This window comes from Malus sylvestris, chromosome 14 (assembly GCF_916048215.2).
Source record: "Malus sylvestris chromosome 14, drMalSylv7.2, whole genome shotgun sequence".
Taxonomy (NCBI): domain Eukaryota; kingdom Viridiplantae; phylum Streptophyta; class Magnoliopsida; order Rosales; family Rosaceae; genus Malus; species Malus sylvestris.
In genome coordinates this window covers 5588269-5605046 of record NC_062273.1, presented here as the reverse complement: position 1 = coordinate 5605046, position 16778 = coordinate 5588269, and the positions used below count along the sequence as shown (strand labels likewise).

The 16778-nt window shown below is 38.7% G+C and overlaps 2 protein-coding genes across 4 annotated transcripts; both read right to left on the bottom strand.

Annotated features, from left to right (window-relative positions):
• Positions 1 to 712: 712 nt before the first annotated feature.
• LOC126600927 (nudix hydrolase 23, chloroplastic-like) lies at positions 713 to 4833 on the bottom strand. Of its 3 annotated transcripts, none has more exons than XM_050267632.1 (8): positions 4354 to 4831; positions 3651 to 3782; positions 2150 to 2226; positions 1909 to 2044; positions 1669 to 1809; positions 1522 to 1580; positions 1248 to 1315; positions 713 to 1013 (listed from the first exon to the last, which is right to left on the bottom strand). In XM_050267632.1, the coding sequence occupies exons 1-7, from the start codon at positions 4654 to 4656 to the stop codon at positions 1255 to 1257; spliced, it is 909 nt and encodes a 302-aa protein (XP_050123589.1). In that variant the 5' UTR covers positions 4657 to 4831; the 3' UTR covers positions 713 to 1013; positions 1248 to 1254. The 3 variants fall into 3 exon arrangements, with proteins under 3 accessions (XP_050123589.1, XP_050123588.1, XP_050123590.1); XM_050267631.1 differs by having other exon boundaries at positions 713 to 1019; positions 4354 to 4830; XM_050267633.1 differs by lacking the exon at positions 3651 to 3782 and having other exon boundaries at positions 713 to 1019; positions 4354 to 4833.
• Positions 4834 to 11244: 6411 nt separating this feature from the next.
• On the bottom strand, positions 11245 to 14501 carry LOC126599918 (protein trichome birefringence-like). The gene is made up of 5 exons (XM_050266392.1): positions 13353 to 14501; positions 12790 to 12982; positions 12480 to 12673; positions 12236 to 12394; positions 11245 to 11983 (listed from the first exon to the last, which is right to left on the bottom strand). The coding sequence occupies exons 1-5, from the start codon at positions 14288 to 14290 to the stop codon at positions 11614 to 11616; spliced, it is 1854 nt and encodes a 617-aa protein (XP_050122349.1). The 5' UTR covers positions 14291 to 14501; the 3' UTR covers positions 11245 to 11613.
• Positions 14502 to 16778: the final 2277 nt, after the last annotated feature.

Sequence of the window (16778 nt, the reverse complement as noted above, 5' to 3'; positions counted from 1 at the left end):
GGGAGCTGTGTGCTCGTCAATCAGGAAACGTCCCCATCGGAAATTCCTCCAGACGAACAGTTACCATGTATTAATCTTTCGAGCTAATTAGAAAATGCACCATGAGATTTTGGTTCACCTTAAAAAAGGACTCGACCTTTCAATTTTTCTGTATATTACCACCTATTAATTAAGGGAACTTTAACGAAAAGCACCCGGTACTGTTCACTTTAACGAAAAACCATATTTTTACACTAAAAAAGTCAATCCTGGTACTATTTACTTTACCCTTTATTTTGTCGAAATCATTAAAACTCAAAGTTTTCAAGCCTTTTTCATTAGTTTTCCTATTAATTAATGATTAACGGGCAAGAAATTCATTCAACAAAGTCTAAAAAGACATCGTATAAAATCATGCAGGCGGACATAAGGCCCTGAAACTTGGAAAAAAACGACTCGAGACGCCCCTTATGCAAGCATAGCATGAGTGAAGGTTTTTGTACAATGTACTTTGAGTTGGCTGACATCAATTTCCAGTTAAGAAACGTGAGAATTCTTCGATGCGACCGTAACACCACCTTGTAGTGTTACAATTTACAGTACACAGTATAACACGTATTTGAAACGCGTACTTGTGAACACCGCACATACTGTCACACCGAAAATTCTTCAATGCGGAACATTGATTATCACCTGAAAATAAATAAATCTTTGTTCCGAAATCAACATCAGATGGAGAAAAAATTTCATTGATTTTTTCATCTCTGTTCAAGCTTTATACAGTTTGGTTCTCTACAGGACTAGTGGGCATTTTGAGACGGAACTCCAGAATTATGCACATCTACCAACCGTACGGCTGAATAATTTGACATTATGCAGAATCCATGTAGTAGAGGCGACATCAAATTTCGATCGGTACAGTGGGTTCTGGAGTTGGCGAAGGTATATCGGCTCCATTTTCTACGAAGATGCACTCCCTACGTCACCGATGCGCTTAAAGGTTTCAACTCCAATTTTCAGACACCAAATGGGTTCTGCAACTGGCAAGCAACAAGATTATGAAAATCCAATATGTGAATTCATCATTCATAACAGAAAGTAAAAACGATTTGATTTCGATAACACTTGAACAAACATATAGATGAAGACTCTTTTAAGGGCATTGTAGACAGAAAACGGACTGACCCGTTACTCAATACATTAGTGTTACAAACATCATCCTTGTAGGTGGAGAAGGAAATGCCAAAGATAAAGATATAATCACTCACCTTCTTGTCATGACTGTAGATGATAATCTAAAGTATAGGCATGACTGTCAGAAGGACTTGTGCCGGGCCTGAAAACAAACACCAAACATGCAATGTCATTAAGGATACATTCGATATTGGAAAGCATTCAACAGAAATCAAATTTGAACAGCTCAAAAATGTATAAATCAATTTTTCAAAGTGGTTGAATTGTTTTATCATTAAAATGCACTTCTTTCGGTATGGGAGTTACGTTATTCTTTTCTAATTGGAAGATCATATTAACTGAACCTACCTTTTATTAATGGTACCATAGTGGAACTTGATCTTTCCAGCCCTTACATCTTCAACATACTGCAGCCACAAGATATAAGAAACCGTGACATAGGATAAATGTCTAGAAGAAATCAAATATATGTTAGCATCTGATAGACGTCCATACCAATTTTAAGGTAACAACCATTGACGAAAAGGAGAGAGAATCAAAAGGTATCTCATCAAGTGCAAAAAGCCGGCATTCTGACGATTCAGGACCTGGTGAAAAATGGGGTGTCTTGAGCCTTCCTAAGAAAATTACATACGTCTGCTCCGAAAAACACAACACAAACTCAAAACATCTTTATCAAGTGCACATGAATTTGTTTAAGGAAAAAGGTAAACAAAAGAGAAGTTTCTCGCTTACCTGGCCAATCAGTGGGATGTCCAATTGAGCAAAAGGAGACAGCACTTCCACATCTGCACATGCTTCTTCCCTGGTTTCCCTGATGGCTCCTTCTGCAGCTGATTCCCCAATTTCCATGTAACCTGCAGGAAGAGTCCTGAATGACAACACCCAACAATTAAAATTACGATACACATCAAAGATACGAGATAGTCCATTCATCGTGATGAAAAGTTGCTACTTTATTCATTAACAATCGTACCAAAGGCCATATGATGGTTGAATCTTCCTTTTGCAAAGTAGGATCCTGTTATCATGCTCAATCAGACAACCCACAACCTGTAAGCATCGGTTGAACAATACGGAAATTAATGTCACATTTGAAATAAAATAATCACTCCTAATCAGCAAACATATCATAAAAAGGACCAAACTTAGAGGACAATCAAAATCCTGTGTCCACAGGCTCTGGAACTTCAAACTCAATCCTGAGCACACAACATTTGTAAACCTTCCTCCTTTTCAAATAAGACCATAGCGTCTAGTCTACATTTACAATTATAGAAACTGACTCCAGGTGATGAAAAGAAGAAAAAAGTGAGCAGGACAAACTGGTGAATAGTAGAGGCAGAGTTACAGTTATACGAAATTGGGTCATTGGTCCTTGAACAAATTGTATACAACAACAACAAAGCCTTTTCCCACTAAGTGTGGTCGGCTATACGAATCCTAGAACACCATTGCGCTCGGTTCTGTGTCATGTCCTCCGTTAGATCCAAGTACTCTTAAGTCTTTTCTTAGAGTCTCTTCCAAAGTTTTCCTAGGTCTTCGTCTACCCCTTCGGCCCTAGACCTCTGTCCCATAGTCACATCTTCTAACCGGAGCGTCAGTAGGCCTTCTTTGCACATGTCCAAACTACTGTAACCGATTTTCTATCATCTTTCCTTCAATTTCGGCTACTCCTACTTTGCCTCGGATATCATCATTCCTAATCTTATCCTTTCTCGTGTGCCCACACATCCAACGAAGCATCCTCATCTCCGCTACACCCATTTTATGTACGTGTTGATGCTTCACCGCCCACCCTTGAACAAATTGTATCTGAATTGAAAATCCCTTAGATTTGTAATCTGAACTTAAACAACCATGCAGCATTGATCCTCGACTCTAGTATTGGGAGGAGGCAAGTCGCAGATAACGCTTCTAACACTGTTTTGACCAAAATGTATCAACTGCTCGACAATATGATTTCATGGAGCGCAGCCGAGTTGGATTTCATAGTCTGGTTAATGGGGCTGCAGGATTGGGCTTGGATGAGGCTTTGAGGTGGGGATTAGGGTTTAGGATTGGGGGAGGCTGCGAGATGGGGGTTGGACCGAACCTCCAATTACTCTAACAAGTAAATAAATGTATGTGAAGGCACACATGCATAGCAAAATCTATTAGACAGAAATATCCTAAAAAGTATTTGATGGGGAAAAGAACCAGGGCAGCCTTTTGGGTAGCCTTTTCAGTATCCAATCTGGTTTGACTCTAATACAACAGGTGAAGAAGTAGCATAGTTAAACTTATTTTTCATTACCATCAAAATCAGATTTTGGAATCAACAAAAACTTCTGCAACACAGTAAAGTGAAAAATTCCCAAACGCTATAAAGTTTGTTACTTTGTTGTAACCTGAAAACCTTAGGATCATTTTTCCATGGATTGGCACATGCACGACTCATTTCAATTGAAAAACAAACTCTAACTAGAATAGTATACCATTTTTGGGTTCTCATACGCAATCCTCTCACAAACTGTGCAAATAGCTCGTATCTTCTCCTCACCGTCGGGTATCTCATGCTTTGTTGGACCACCACACGACTGGCAGAAATTAATCTTACGAGCATTGCCCTTCATTGGAATATAAATAAATTTGTAAAGAAAGTATGAATCAATAAACAAAAAGAAAATTTAGACAAGTATACACGAAACGCTCACTTTGGCTTGTAATCTATAATGTATAACATCGAGTTTTTGTTGTCGAAAACATAGATGATAACTTGTTAAAGCTAAGAAAATGGGAAAAGCTGCAATCTTTAATCAATCTGAAATGCATTATACACCCCACTTTGATTCCATGACTTATTCACTTGGTACAATACATTGTCCTTATGAGCCATGTCTACCAATTTTTCTTTGCAAATACTACAAATGAAGCCAAAGGGATGCCAAAAGAAACTTCTAATTACCCAACATACTCAAACTAAGAGGTCAACCATATCTGTCCTCGATTGTAACTAGATATAAACATGTAGTTTAGTTTCAAATTTTCAATAGCTAACAAAAACCCACAACGCCAGAATCAAACCAACCAAAATTCACCAGAACCCACCACATAAATTGAACGTCCAAACCCAAAATCCATATCAAACCCAACATTAAAAAAAAAAAAAAAAAGGCAAAAAGGAAAACAGAGGCTTACAGCAGACTGAACCGCAACTGAAGAAGAAGAGCCACCTCCGTTCGACCCAGAAGGAGTTGAGGACAAGCTGAGAGCTCCGAAACGAGGGCGACGAGTGGAGGACGGCCAAGTGGCGGTGGTTGCGGGCAATAATGTTGAGGAGGAAGAAGAAAAAGATAATAAAGGGTTGGAGCAGGTGGAATTAGAGAGGAAGGAGAGGGTACCACTTGTAGTAGAAATACTGGTACAAGTATTAGAATATGGCTTCCAGCGATGAGAAACGAAGCCAAACGAACAACCCAAGATCTGTCTGGGTTTTAGCATTATTTTTTGACCAGAAGATTATCAAAACCCAATAGCTTCAATCAACCCCAAATTATAGAGAATCGGGTTCGCAGAAACGAGAGTTACTACAATATCCTTTTTCTTTTTATCTTTCTTTTTTATTCTTTCTTAGAACACTTCCTGTTTGTAAACATTTCCATCCCAAAAAAACCCTTCGGCAATAAGCAATTCAATCCCTCAAGTGAATGGTAGCTGCTTTTAGTGAACGTTCAGTGTCCAAGTACATTTCTATTCCTAAATTGAATAGACCAAATAATTTGTATTAAAATATTATTAAATTTTTAAAAAAATAATAAAAAATAAATTTTCGGATGATAATAAAAGATTGGTTGAAGGTATTTGAAAATATTGAAATTTAGTATAAGGTGGAAGAACATGGCTAGGTAATTACTAAAAAAAAAATAATAATTTATATTATATATATTTTTAATTAATTTTTATATAGTTTTTTATAATTAAAAAAATTATTGTAGCTATGTCAGCCTTGCGTCACATGGCATAAGGGCTAGGTTAGTCGATTTTAGCTTAGGTGAGCAACTAGGCTCCCTAGAGAATAGTGGATTGGAATGGGTGGAGGAGTTTTGGGGGGAGGGAAGGAGGGAATTTAATCCATTATCCCCTAGAGGATTTGAGAGAGGCGGGAGTGCTCTAAGAGCAACTCCAGCGTTGCAAAGGCCCCCAAGGGCTATTCACTATTGAATCCACCCAGTGAACAGTAACTGCCCTTAATGAACAATAACTGTATTTTGCATCTTCACCCCTAAATTGAATAGCCCTAGCAATAGGCAATAAAATATTAGTATTTTTTATTTAAATTTTGCAAAGTGGAACTAACTAAATCAAATATCCTGGAGAAGACCTATTCGACCTTCCATGCCACCAATATTGTCCTGCAGCAACAATATAGGGCACAGAAATTCACCAAGTTTTCAGATTTGATCTCTGTTTTACTTCTCACTGAAAAGCAGAACCAGCGTTTGATGAAAAATAATCAAGCTCGACCCATTGGCTCAAACGCCGCGCCTAAAGTGCATACGACCTATTTTAGCAACCATAAACGACGAAAGAACCGTCGTGGCTGTGGCAATAGGCGGCAAACCCAACCACGGGCCTAAGGTCAACAGAGTGCCGCACCTAAGGGAAGAAATGTGACCCAGCAGCGTCCACCACTCGCCCCTAAGGTCCCAAACTTCAAGAACAAGGGCAAAGCTCCCGTTCAGGCTACTTCTACTAAACTGGACATGTGCTATCGCTGTGGATCAAGGGATCATTAGTCACACGTATGCCAAGCTTCCCCTGAGGCTATTGCCAAGTCTCATTCTTGTCGTGAGTCTAACTTTGCACATGTGGATCATCCAAAAGATGCAACTACATCAATTGAGATATCGGATTTCCAGGAGGCGTCAGCACCTATGGATGAATAAATTAGACATGTTTTTAGGGTGTTTACCCCTAGTGGCCAAACCCACAAGGAGTGGCCGGCCCTACCCCCCTATTTTGCTAGGTTTATGGTTTAATTTAGAACAATTTTTCTAAGTATTTGGAATAATTTGTTTGTTTTTTGTTTGTTTTGAATTATGGATTGTTATTTGAATGGATATTATTTTTTCGAATTGCTTAATTGAATGAATGAACTTATATTTATACATATGACCAATTCAATCAATTTATTTCTAGGAATGTCTTGTGGGGAAGTTAGTTGTCTGGCAGATAGTGCAACCACGCACACCATCTTGCGTAAACGACACTATTTTACTAACTTCATACCCAAGAAATCTCCTTTAACAACTCTCTCAGGCTCATCCAACCTGATTGAAGGATACGGAAACGCACATATTATGTTAAGAAGGCATTTTATTCTCCACGTTCCGAAAAAACGTTGCTAAGTTTTAGAAATATTCGAGATATTTAATATCATCTTGAAACCACTGAAGATCATGGTTCTGAATTTCTTTGTATCACCTTGTATGAATATGGCTAAAAGCATATTCACGAGAAGTTGGAACGTTTGCCGAATGGGTTATACATCACAACCATTCACAGCATAGAAGCCCACAGTGTGGCCGACCCTATGCCTGAGTTCCCATACACTTTGTTGCTTTGGCATGATCGTTTGGGACATCCTGGACGTGATATGATACGCCGTATCCTCAAATCTTAACACGAGCATAAGTTACATCCCAATGTTAGACTGCCATCATGCAAAGCGTGTTCTTTAGGGAAGTTGAATACTCAACCCTCATATACAAATATTATTCATGACCCACCTAAATTTCTTTAGAGGATTCAATTGGACATTTGTGGACCTATCCAACCAACATGCGGACCATTCACATACTTTATGGTGTTGGTTGATGCATCGACACGATGGTCGCATGTTTGCTTGTTGTCCACACGCAAAGCCGCGTTTGCTAAACTCCTAGCTCAAATCATTAAGTTATGGGTTCACCATCTTGATTATCTAATCAAGTCGATTCGACTGGATAACGCTGAAGAGTTTACGTCACAGACTTTTGACGATTATTGCATGTCAGTAAGGATTAATGTGGAACATCCTGTGCCCCATGTTCACATCCAAAATGGCCTGGCATAAGCTTTCATACATAAAGCACCTTCAATTGATCGCTTGGACTTTGGTTATGAGAATCAAACTGTCGGTATCTGCCTAGGGCTATGCAATATTGCACGCAGCTACGTTGGTTCGCCTGAGGCCCACCACTACCCAACCACATTCACCGTTACAGTTGGTCACTGGATACAAGCCTAATGTCTCGCATTTACGAGTGTTTGGGTGGGCCATTTATGTGTCAATAGCGTCGCCGCTACGTACCAAAATGGGTCCTCAGAGAAAAATGAGAATCTATGTCGGTTATGATTTGCCATCAATTGTTCGCTACTTAGAACCCTTGACAGAAGATCTCTTTACCGCAAGTTTTGAGGATTGTCACTTTGATGAGACAGTATTCCCGTCGTTAGGGGGAGATAAGCATGTTAACGTTCCCGTAGAACGCCGCGAATTGTCGTGGTATGCTCCCACTATGTCTCATTTAGATCCCCATACTGCCCAATTTGAAACTGAGGTGCATCGAATTATAGATCTTCAGAGCATTGCTCAAAGCATGCCAGATACTTTTAATGATCTAGCAAAGGTGACAAAATCACACATACCCGCTGCAAACACACCTGCAAGGATAGATGTACCCCGTGTACGTCAAAAAATCGCCTGGGAAGGCTGGACCGTCCCCAAAGATGGGGAGGCCACACCTTTCACGCGGTAAGGTACATTGGCGGCTAGCCAATCATCTGCTCCGACCCTGAAGCGTGGCAGACCCCTTGGTTCAAAAGATTCACAACCCAGGAAGAGGAAAATGGCACCAACTAGTGACCCAAGTTTGAATCCGACCATCACTCACTCATGCATTCCAACGCATGAGGTTATTCTAGATTACGGTGATGCTTTAGATGAAACATGCAGGCCTCCTGAGAATCGCGAGATTTCGGTTCACTACACAGTATTGGATGAGGTTTGGAATAGGAATGAGATGATCGTCGACGATGCATTCTCGTACTCAGTAGCTACTGACATCATGCTTAGCGATGACATTGAACCACGTTCCGTCAATAAATGCCGACGTAGAACCGATTGGTCAAACTGGAAACAAACGATCCAAGTCGAACTCGATTCGCTCGCAAAACGTAAGGTATTTGGACATATCGTTCCTACACCACCACGTGTGAAGCCCGTTGGCTACAAGTGGGTTTTCGTGAAGAAGTGTAATAAGAAGAATGAAATAGTGCGATACAAAGCACGCCTCATAGTGCAAGGCTTCTCTCAGTGCCCAGAGATTGATTACGATGAGACGTATTCCCCTGTAATGGACGTTATAACATTCTGCTACCTAATCAGTTTGGTAGTTTCTGAAAAACTGAATATGCAGCTTATGGATGTGGTAACCGCGTATCTCTATGAAGATCTAGATATGGAAATTTATATGAAAGTTCCAGAATGACTTCCATTGACTGGTTCAAATAGTTCTAGACCACGGAACACTCTCTCAATTAGGTTGAGGAGGTCACTCTACGGATTAAAACAATCCGGGCGAATGTGGTATAATCGTCTGAGTGAATATTTGACAAGTCAGGGTTATGTGAACAATGAACTATGCCCATGCGTGTTCATAAAGAAGTCACATTCCGGATTTGCAATCGTTGCAGTTTATGTCGATGACATGAACCTCATTAGGACTCCCGCAGAGCTTGAGAAAATTGCTACACACTTGAAATCGGAATTTAAGATAAAGGATCTTGGGAAAACTTAATATTGTCTCAGCCTGGCATTGTTCAAATGGAATCCTAGTACATCAATTAAACTACACCCAAAAGGTGTTGCGACGTTTTAATAAGGATAAAGCAAAGTATTTGAGTACACCTATGGTCGTTCGGACTCTAAATGCTAAACAAGATCCCTTCCGTCCAAATGAGGATGAGGAAGAAATTTTGGAACCCAAAGTTCCTTACCTAAGTGCAATTGGGGCTTTATTGTACTTGGCTCAGTGCACTAGACCCAACATCTCATTCGCTGTGAATCTATTGGCTAGATATAGCAATACGCCCACACGCAGGCACTGGAATGGTGTTAAAGACATTTTCCGCTGTGAATCTATTGGGTTTGTTCTATACCCGCGAATCTCCATGTGTTGCCGCCCTCTATGGCCCTCAGATTGATTCTCGCCTTGTTGGTTACACAGATGCTGGATATCTGTTTGACCCACATAGAACACGTTCTCAAACGGGTTATGTCTTTACCGTTGGAGACACCGCTATATCTTGGAGGTCTACTAAGCAAACGCTAGTTGTGACTTCATCTAACCATGTTGAGATTCTCACCCTACATGAAGCATCATGTGAGTTCTTTTGGCTGAGAGAAGTTATGGAACATATTCGAAGCATTAGTGGTCTTACATCAGTCGTTGACCTTCCTACAATGATCTTTGAAGACAATACAGCATGTATCGAGCAGCTGAAAAAGGAATACATCAAGGGAGACAACACCAAGCACATAGTACCGAAGTTCTTTTACTCACATCAGTAGCAGCAGCATCAGAACATTGAAGTCAAGCAAATCCGTTCCCAGGACAACCTGGCCGATCTCTTTACCAAGTCATGCCCAAGTCTACATTTCAGAAGCTCGTTCAAGGAATCGGTATGCGTAAATTATCTGAGTTGAATCACTTGTAGTTCTTTTATTTAGAAGTTATGTCTAACTCAGGGGAAGTATCTAGAAGCATACTCACATGATCTTAATGTATTATTTTTCCTACGATTATGAGCAATTTTCCCACTGGGTTTTTGCTACCTAACGAGGTTTTAATGAGGCACCCATCCTGAAATGACCATACTCCGATGAGTTCACTACCTTCATCCAGTTTGACGAGTGTTTTAGACATTATGCATATTTTCTTATTTTTCTCCTTAGTCTATGGGTTTTCCCCATGCCTTGGGTTTAACGATAGCAAGGTATTTGTGAGTTTTTGCAAATGCATACTTCACTTAAATTTGAGACTCGCGATCACCCGTTGTGCCGATGACTTCATCAACTATTCTATCTTATCTACTGAAGATTTGATGTGATGGTTTGTTGAGTATTTACACACTCAAGGGGAAGTGTTGCAGTCATATTTAGAATATGAATGTGATTGTGTAAATCCTAGATAATCTAAGAATGTATCTTATATTCCTATTAGGATTAGATTACCTATTAAATATTGTAATCCTAAAGGGAAATGTTTTACCCTTCCTACTACTATAAATAAAGGCACAATGGGATGAATCAAACACAACTCACAATTAAATCAATCTCTCTTCCCTCTAATAGTGGTCGGGCCCCTCTCTCTCTAAACCCTAGATCGTTCAATCAAATAGGCCTACAACAGGTTTAACATATGTTTTTTTTTTTTTTTAACAATCTACACTAGAGAGGGCAGAAGGTCGGCTAAGCCTCACAATGGGCTAGCAATAATATAATTCAAATTCGCCTTTGACGAGAATCAAACCTAAAACCTCACTTACAAGTAAAGAAGAATATCACCAAACCGTAGTACTAAATATCATGTTTTAACATTTGTTGAAGCCAAATGATTTGCCACTTCCACTGGTGGTCAATAGTAGCCCTAGTATAATTACACGTGTCACCCGCTAAGAAAGTAGATTCAAACATGAAACCTGAATTGCCTAACTTTTGACTTATGGCCAAGCATCCCATGTGACATGTTTGAAAAAGTTCTTGAGCATAAACCTCCTAATCAACCATTTAACAATGTATTACCAGATTAATTATATTATCATCTGTATGTCCTCATCAAAAGCAGTAAACAGCCTGCAACTTTAAGCTACAAACAATCACAGATCCATCACGGATATGCTAAAGTTATAAAGAAATGGAAGAAATTAAACAAAAACAACGAACAAGATCAAATAAGAAATGGAGTGTGCGTGGGAAAAAAAAAAGGTGTTCGATTATCATTTCGCAGGTTATTTAGAAAGATATTGAAAGAATAAGCAAGACTGTTAACAGAAACTAAAAAAATTAAATAATTAATAGAGGATAGACATTTACAATTCTCCAAGCCTGTGATTTTTAGGGCTAATAAGAAAGAAATTTACAAGTGAAAATTGCGTCACTGGCTAAAAGAACTCCCTACCCTCTTTTCACACTTCCCTTTCCTCTCTTCATTCATATAAACAAATAAGTCTATGCATTTTGATCACATAACTTGTAGAATAAGGTACTCTTCGTCGGATCTTTGCTTCGATGCTTTACATCGATAATGTCGAAAAAAGGGCAGGAAAATAGAGTATACTGCTCAGTGTGATTTAGATCACTCAATGTTTGAGTATGAATGAATGTGGCCTTTTAAGTTTAGTGTGACATTTTACCTATGCTCTCTTCTTCTGCCGTTGCAGGTGCTGCTGCTTATTTTGGTACAGCTTTACTAGGAGCTCGGCGTAGAGAACCTCATTCCATGCGTCAGGAACACCAGGAAGGCACCAATGGCTGCAGTCCTGGAAGCTCTTAGGTGATGTCCTTTCTTCCTTGGACAGTTTTTGCTTCCGGTAGATTGAGGGGTGACCGTCCTTCCGGAAATCTGTCATTCTTGTGATATTGAGATATGTGACATGGCTTTTCATGTTTCTCAACACCTTCTCCAGTACCAGCATCTTGGGCGGGTACGGCCTCAGATACTTCTCATTGAAGATGGGAACTGTCTCACTGTCACATTGGCCACCAGAATTCCACTGCCCACCACTGTCGGAGGAAAAATAAATACAAATCTCAATTATTTTCATTTACATAGAGCTTGAAGAGTTGCTTAATTTTGACCACATCTTCAAGGAAACAGCAATGAACATATTCATGTACATTTCTTTACTTCTCAATTGATAATTCAAAGGCCATAATGTTGATGCAATATCATGAGCATCAGCACGCAAATAAGGGAAACATATAATGCAATGCATTATCACTATCTAGGTTAAACTATGATTACTTCAAGTTTACCTGAAATGGGAAGCAGAATAGCCCCGAAAGAAGACGATACTTTTCTTCGGATCAACCTTGGCATCAACCCATCCTGCCCACGTAGTTAAAGCTTTCCGAAACGCCTCAAGAACATTCAATTCACCATAGACATGGCTACCTTCTTGGTAATAGTCTTTCCTGCAAATTTTATGCTATTTTAGTTCCAATGGCCAGAGTTTACAGTACAAACCTATTATTTGAATTAAGATGGTAATAAACTTACCCTTTGGAGGTTTTCTCATGAGTCCACCAGTGTCCGGTGTTGAAGATGACAATATCAGCATCTTTATATAGATCGGAAGATCTCCCTACTAAGTCAAGACGAAGTGTTTCTCTCTTTGATCCATCTTTCTCCGGCATTTCCCATTCTCGAACTAAGAAGGGAGACACGAAGAACTCCACCGTGCAGTTATAGTCCTGCCAATCCATTCAATTTAAACAAGAATAGCACATAAGTTTCAACAAATCGATGGACTGTTGCCTCAATCCAATATGAGAATAAATTGAAGAAATGATTAATCGAATTAACCTACTTTGAATATGAAGGAATACGAAGCTTCCCCACGAAAATGGGTTCTCCCATTGGCTTCGAAAACCTTGCTCTTATCTTTCACCGAGTTTCTAAGGATGCAAACCAGAGACTCCCACATATTCCTATTCAGAGAATCACCAACGAATACCAGGCGCTTTCCTCTCAACAACTCCAACATATGACTTCCATCCAACCTGGTCATAAAAACCATTTCATATTCACAATTCTTCGTCAAGCAAAACCCAAAGATTTAGTCACGGATCATTTTCAACGGATATACAGAGAAAAACCCAACTTTCTTAATCAAAATATCTTACGAGACTAGAACTAAGGCCGATAATTCCCAGTTTCAGAAACGCTAAAAACAGAAGCAAAATTCTAATATGTAAAACTGAAAATCGACAACAGATCAACTTGAATTTTGATTAATCAAAACCCAATAACCCAATAAGCATCTAAGTAGATTAAAAGGCAATCCAAGTACAATATTATTCACATAAAAATGGTACCCAAAAAAAAATTGATTAAACTTCCAGCAAGGAAATGTACGATTTGATCACATACCTTGGTAAAGTGCAATCCTTAGGCTTCCATTTGAATTTTTGGTAATCCTTATCAGGTCTGCCATTGAGAATACAATTGAACTGTTCATCAATCAGAGGACAAGACCCAGGTTTGTATAGCGGATACGAATCGTCCTTCACCCACTCTCCATGTAACATATCACAATTCATCAAAGACTTCACCAAATCATCACTCCCCTGCTTCCCCTGCTCCGCCGGCACGCCGGAATTCGTTTCATTGCTCTGTTTTTTCAACAGGGGAGCAGTTAAATTCTTCTCCACACCCTTGTCTGCAACACTCTTGTTCGCGGAACTCGATTTCGGTGCCGGATCGGCGCTTCCATTCCCGGCCGCCACCGGGGTTTTTGGGGCGGTGGTTCCGGTCTGATTGGCTGTAAAAACTGTGGCCTTATCAGAATTGTGGGTGTTGTCGGTCTGGTTTTTCAAAAGGGTTGTCGGTTCAGGTGAAGTAGTACTATTCTTGGGTGTGACTGGAGGTTTTGGCTGGACGTTTGAGGTCTGATTCGGCTTCAAAATAGTGGGTTGTTTATTCACAGTGGCAGATGCTGCGGGGGCGGCGGTGGTGTTAGCAGATCTAGACGGCTCTGTTTGCGGCGGAGGAGAAAAAACGGTTCGATCTTGCTGCGGCGGAGATGAAGAAGTACTATTGGGGAAGAAGAAGGAGAAAAGTGAACTGCTCGAACCAGAAGAGGAAGTAGTAGAATTTGAAGTAGAGATAATGCTTGCAAAATATGGAGAAGCGTAGCTCGGGGAGGGACTGAAGGTCATGAAAACAGTCAAGGCGATGAAAGCAAACATGATGCCATATGCAAAAGCCACAGTGTTTCTGGTGTTGAGGATAGAGAAGAGGCTGTTGACGTCCGAGATCAGAGTTCCGCCCTTGATGGGGAGGTGCTGCTGCTTCGTGACATCTGCCATGGATGCGGTGGTTGTGTTTGCTTTTTTGTGGAATGCGGAGGAAGATGTGCAAAAGTGGGAAAGTTTGGGAGTTTAGAGAGAGAAAGAGTGGATGAACTGGTGCTGCTTCTAGAGAGAGAAAGAGAGGAGAGAGAGAGTTTGGGTTGTGTGAGAAGTGTCAAGTGAATAACACTATAATTAGAGAGAGAAACAGTGGAGGTGACTGTTTGAGAACAATGGCAGGCAGGTTAGGATATTTAACGGTGATGCTGAAATATCAAATTTTTAAATAAAATTTATTTAAATAATATGTCGTTAAGATTTGATTATTTAAAAATTTTGATTTTTTTGCATTAACGACTTTGACCTTATGATTTGGGAGTAATTACAAGAGTGCCAAATATTCTCGTGACAGTGGTACACGATCACGATCACGTAGTACGGATCGATTAGTATAACTTGCTGCTGCTTTTGAAGCGTGGAGGTTGGAGAGAATTGAGTAAAAAGGAGGGAGGGAGGAGAAATGCTGCTGCCCGGCCAATGACGATGCAACATATGGAAAGAAGAAGGATAAAAGAAAGAGGGAAAGGAATTAACTAATTAAATTAAAAGTTTAAAACACCGACCTTCTTTACCATGTTTTGTGGCCTTATTGTTCGGGGTTACCCTTTGCACTCTAAAAAAGTCTATATTTTGTGAGTTAATCTTTTACCTTGTGGTTGCATATGGTTCAATTTTTCTGTGGACAGGATGTTGAACTTTCATTCATGTGTTTCGAAAATTTCCTTTTCTTTAATTATTGTTTTGAATCTTTCTTTTTAATAATAAGAAAAGGGTAATTTGCAAATCAAATAATATAGTTGTCAATTATTAGATTATTACTTAAACGTTAATTAACGTGTTTATTTTTTATTAGTGACACATCATTTGATCTGCAAATTTGGTTTAAAATTTTGGTTTCTGTAACATTACCCATAAAATAAAATAAAAATTTTAAAAATCTTACCTCTTGCCTGTGTTATGAAAAGAAATCAATTGGATGCAGATGTTGAACAAAATCAATAATCTTGAATTTGAGAGGCAAATTGTGTTTGAATTTGTATGGAACGTGTGTATGAAAGAACGAGGTTGTGTGTGTCCTTTGATGTGTTCTGGCTTATACCTAGGCATTAGTGGCCTAATTAGGAAAATGCAATCTTAACACTCAAGTTAGCCGGAAAGAAATCTCTTTACTCCCCTTTCTCCAAATCTTCCTTTTTTATGGATCTTACGTACAATTAAGGGCTATTTTGGTATTACTATTTTTTTTAAACTATTTGTGTTGTAAGAATAAACAGCTGTAAAATAAAGTTGGTAAGTGTTTGGTAAACCTTTTTTTTTATTTTTATAAAAGTGCTTTAAAAAAAACGTGTTTTAATGTTTGGTAAACTTTTATGTAAATTGCTTTGAATATAAGGAAAACTAATAAAAAGAGCTTGAGTTTTAACAAAAAAAATCATGAGTAAACTTTATTTAATGATAAGGACAAGAGAAAGAAAACAAAAAAATAAAAACAAGAAAAACCTAACTAAAGGAAAGAGCATCCAATCAATTCTTCAGTTGCATAACCCTTTAACATAATCCAAGCATATTTTATTCCTCTAAAATTAAAATTTCAAGAGTAAATTACATTTTACCCCCTCAGGTTTCGGTGCAATTGCAATCTCATACAACATCTTTAAAACATTTCAATTTCATATATTTACTATTATTTTATTTCAATTTCATACAACTGTTACATAGTCTGTTAAATTAACCGTGAAGCGATGACATGGTAAATATGAAGTCCTCATTTGTGCTGACGTGACTGCCACATTTGTGTCACGTGGCTAAACACTTAATAAAAAAAATTAGAATGTTAAAATAATTAATTAAAGAAAAGTATTTTTTAAAAAACCAAAAATCCCCTTCGTCTTCCCCACCCAAGCCCACCCCCTTCTCCCATCCCCCATCACCCACCCTTTCCCCCATTAATTCTACTTTTCTATTATTTTCTACTTTTATTGACAGCAGTTTTAAAAAAAAATTGTTTTATCAAACACATTTAATGTTCTAGATTTTTTTAATAAGCTGTTTTTTTTTTATTTTAAAAGCACCACAATCTCAAACCAAACCTAAGTAACTTGTTGACCATTCATGTTTGTGTTAGATTTGTCTACCGAATTAACTCATCAAATAACTTGTATGTGTCAATGCTAGTATATTATATATGTTACAATAAGTAAGGTAACTTTAAAGAAAACTTAATTTACGATAAACAACACATGTCAACTTAAGGCGGCGAAAATAAAATTATAGTTGCAATTATTCGACAATAAAACCCTAGAACAAGAATGTGAGGAAATCTTATAGTCTATTTGATAATTGGAATAAGACGGTCTAATACAACTCCAAAATTTGTTTAAAATACTCCTACAAAATCTACCCCAACAGAAAAATAAGAGGAAATAATCACATACTAAAATCTCTC

Bases quoted from the DNA above. Each gene is read 5' to 3' on its own strand.
- LOC126600927 (XM_050267632.1), bottom strand. From the start codon at position 4,656: ATGCTAAAACCCAGACAGATCTTGGGTTGTTCGTTTGGCTTCGTTTCT. The intron at 1,810-1,908 runs GTAAGCGAGAAA...TTTTCGGAGCAG, and splicing joins ACATCCCACTGATTGGCCAG to ACGTATGTAATTTTCTTAGG. The intron at 1,581-1,668 runs GTATGGACGTCT...TTGTGGCTGCAG, and splicing joins TGGTTGTTACCTTAAAATTG to TATGTTGAAGATGTAAGGGC.
- LOC126599918 (XM_050266392.1), bottom strand. From the start codon at position 14,290: ATGGCAGATGTCACGAAGCAGCAGCACCTCCCCATCAAGGGCGGAACT. The intron at 12,674-12,789 runs GTAGGTTAATTC...ATGGATTGGCAG, and splicing joins CGTATTCCTTCATATTCAAA to GACTATAACTGCACGGTGGA. The intron at 11,984-12,235 runs GTAAACTTGAAG...TTCCTCCGACAG, and splicing joins TATTCTGCTTCCCATTTCAG to TGGTGGGCAGTGGAATTCTG.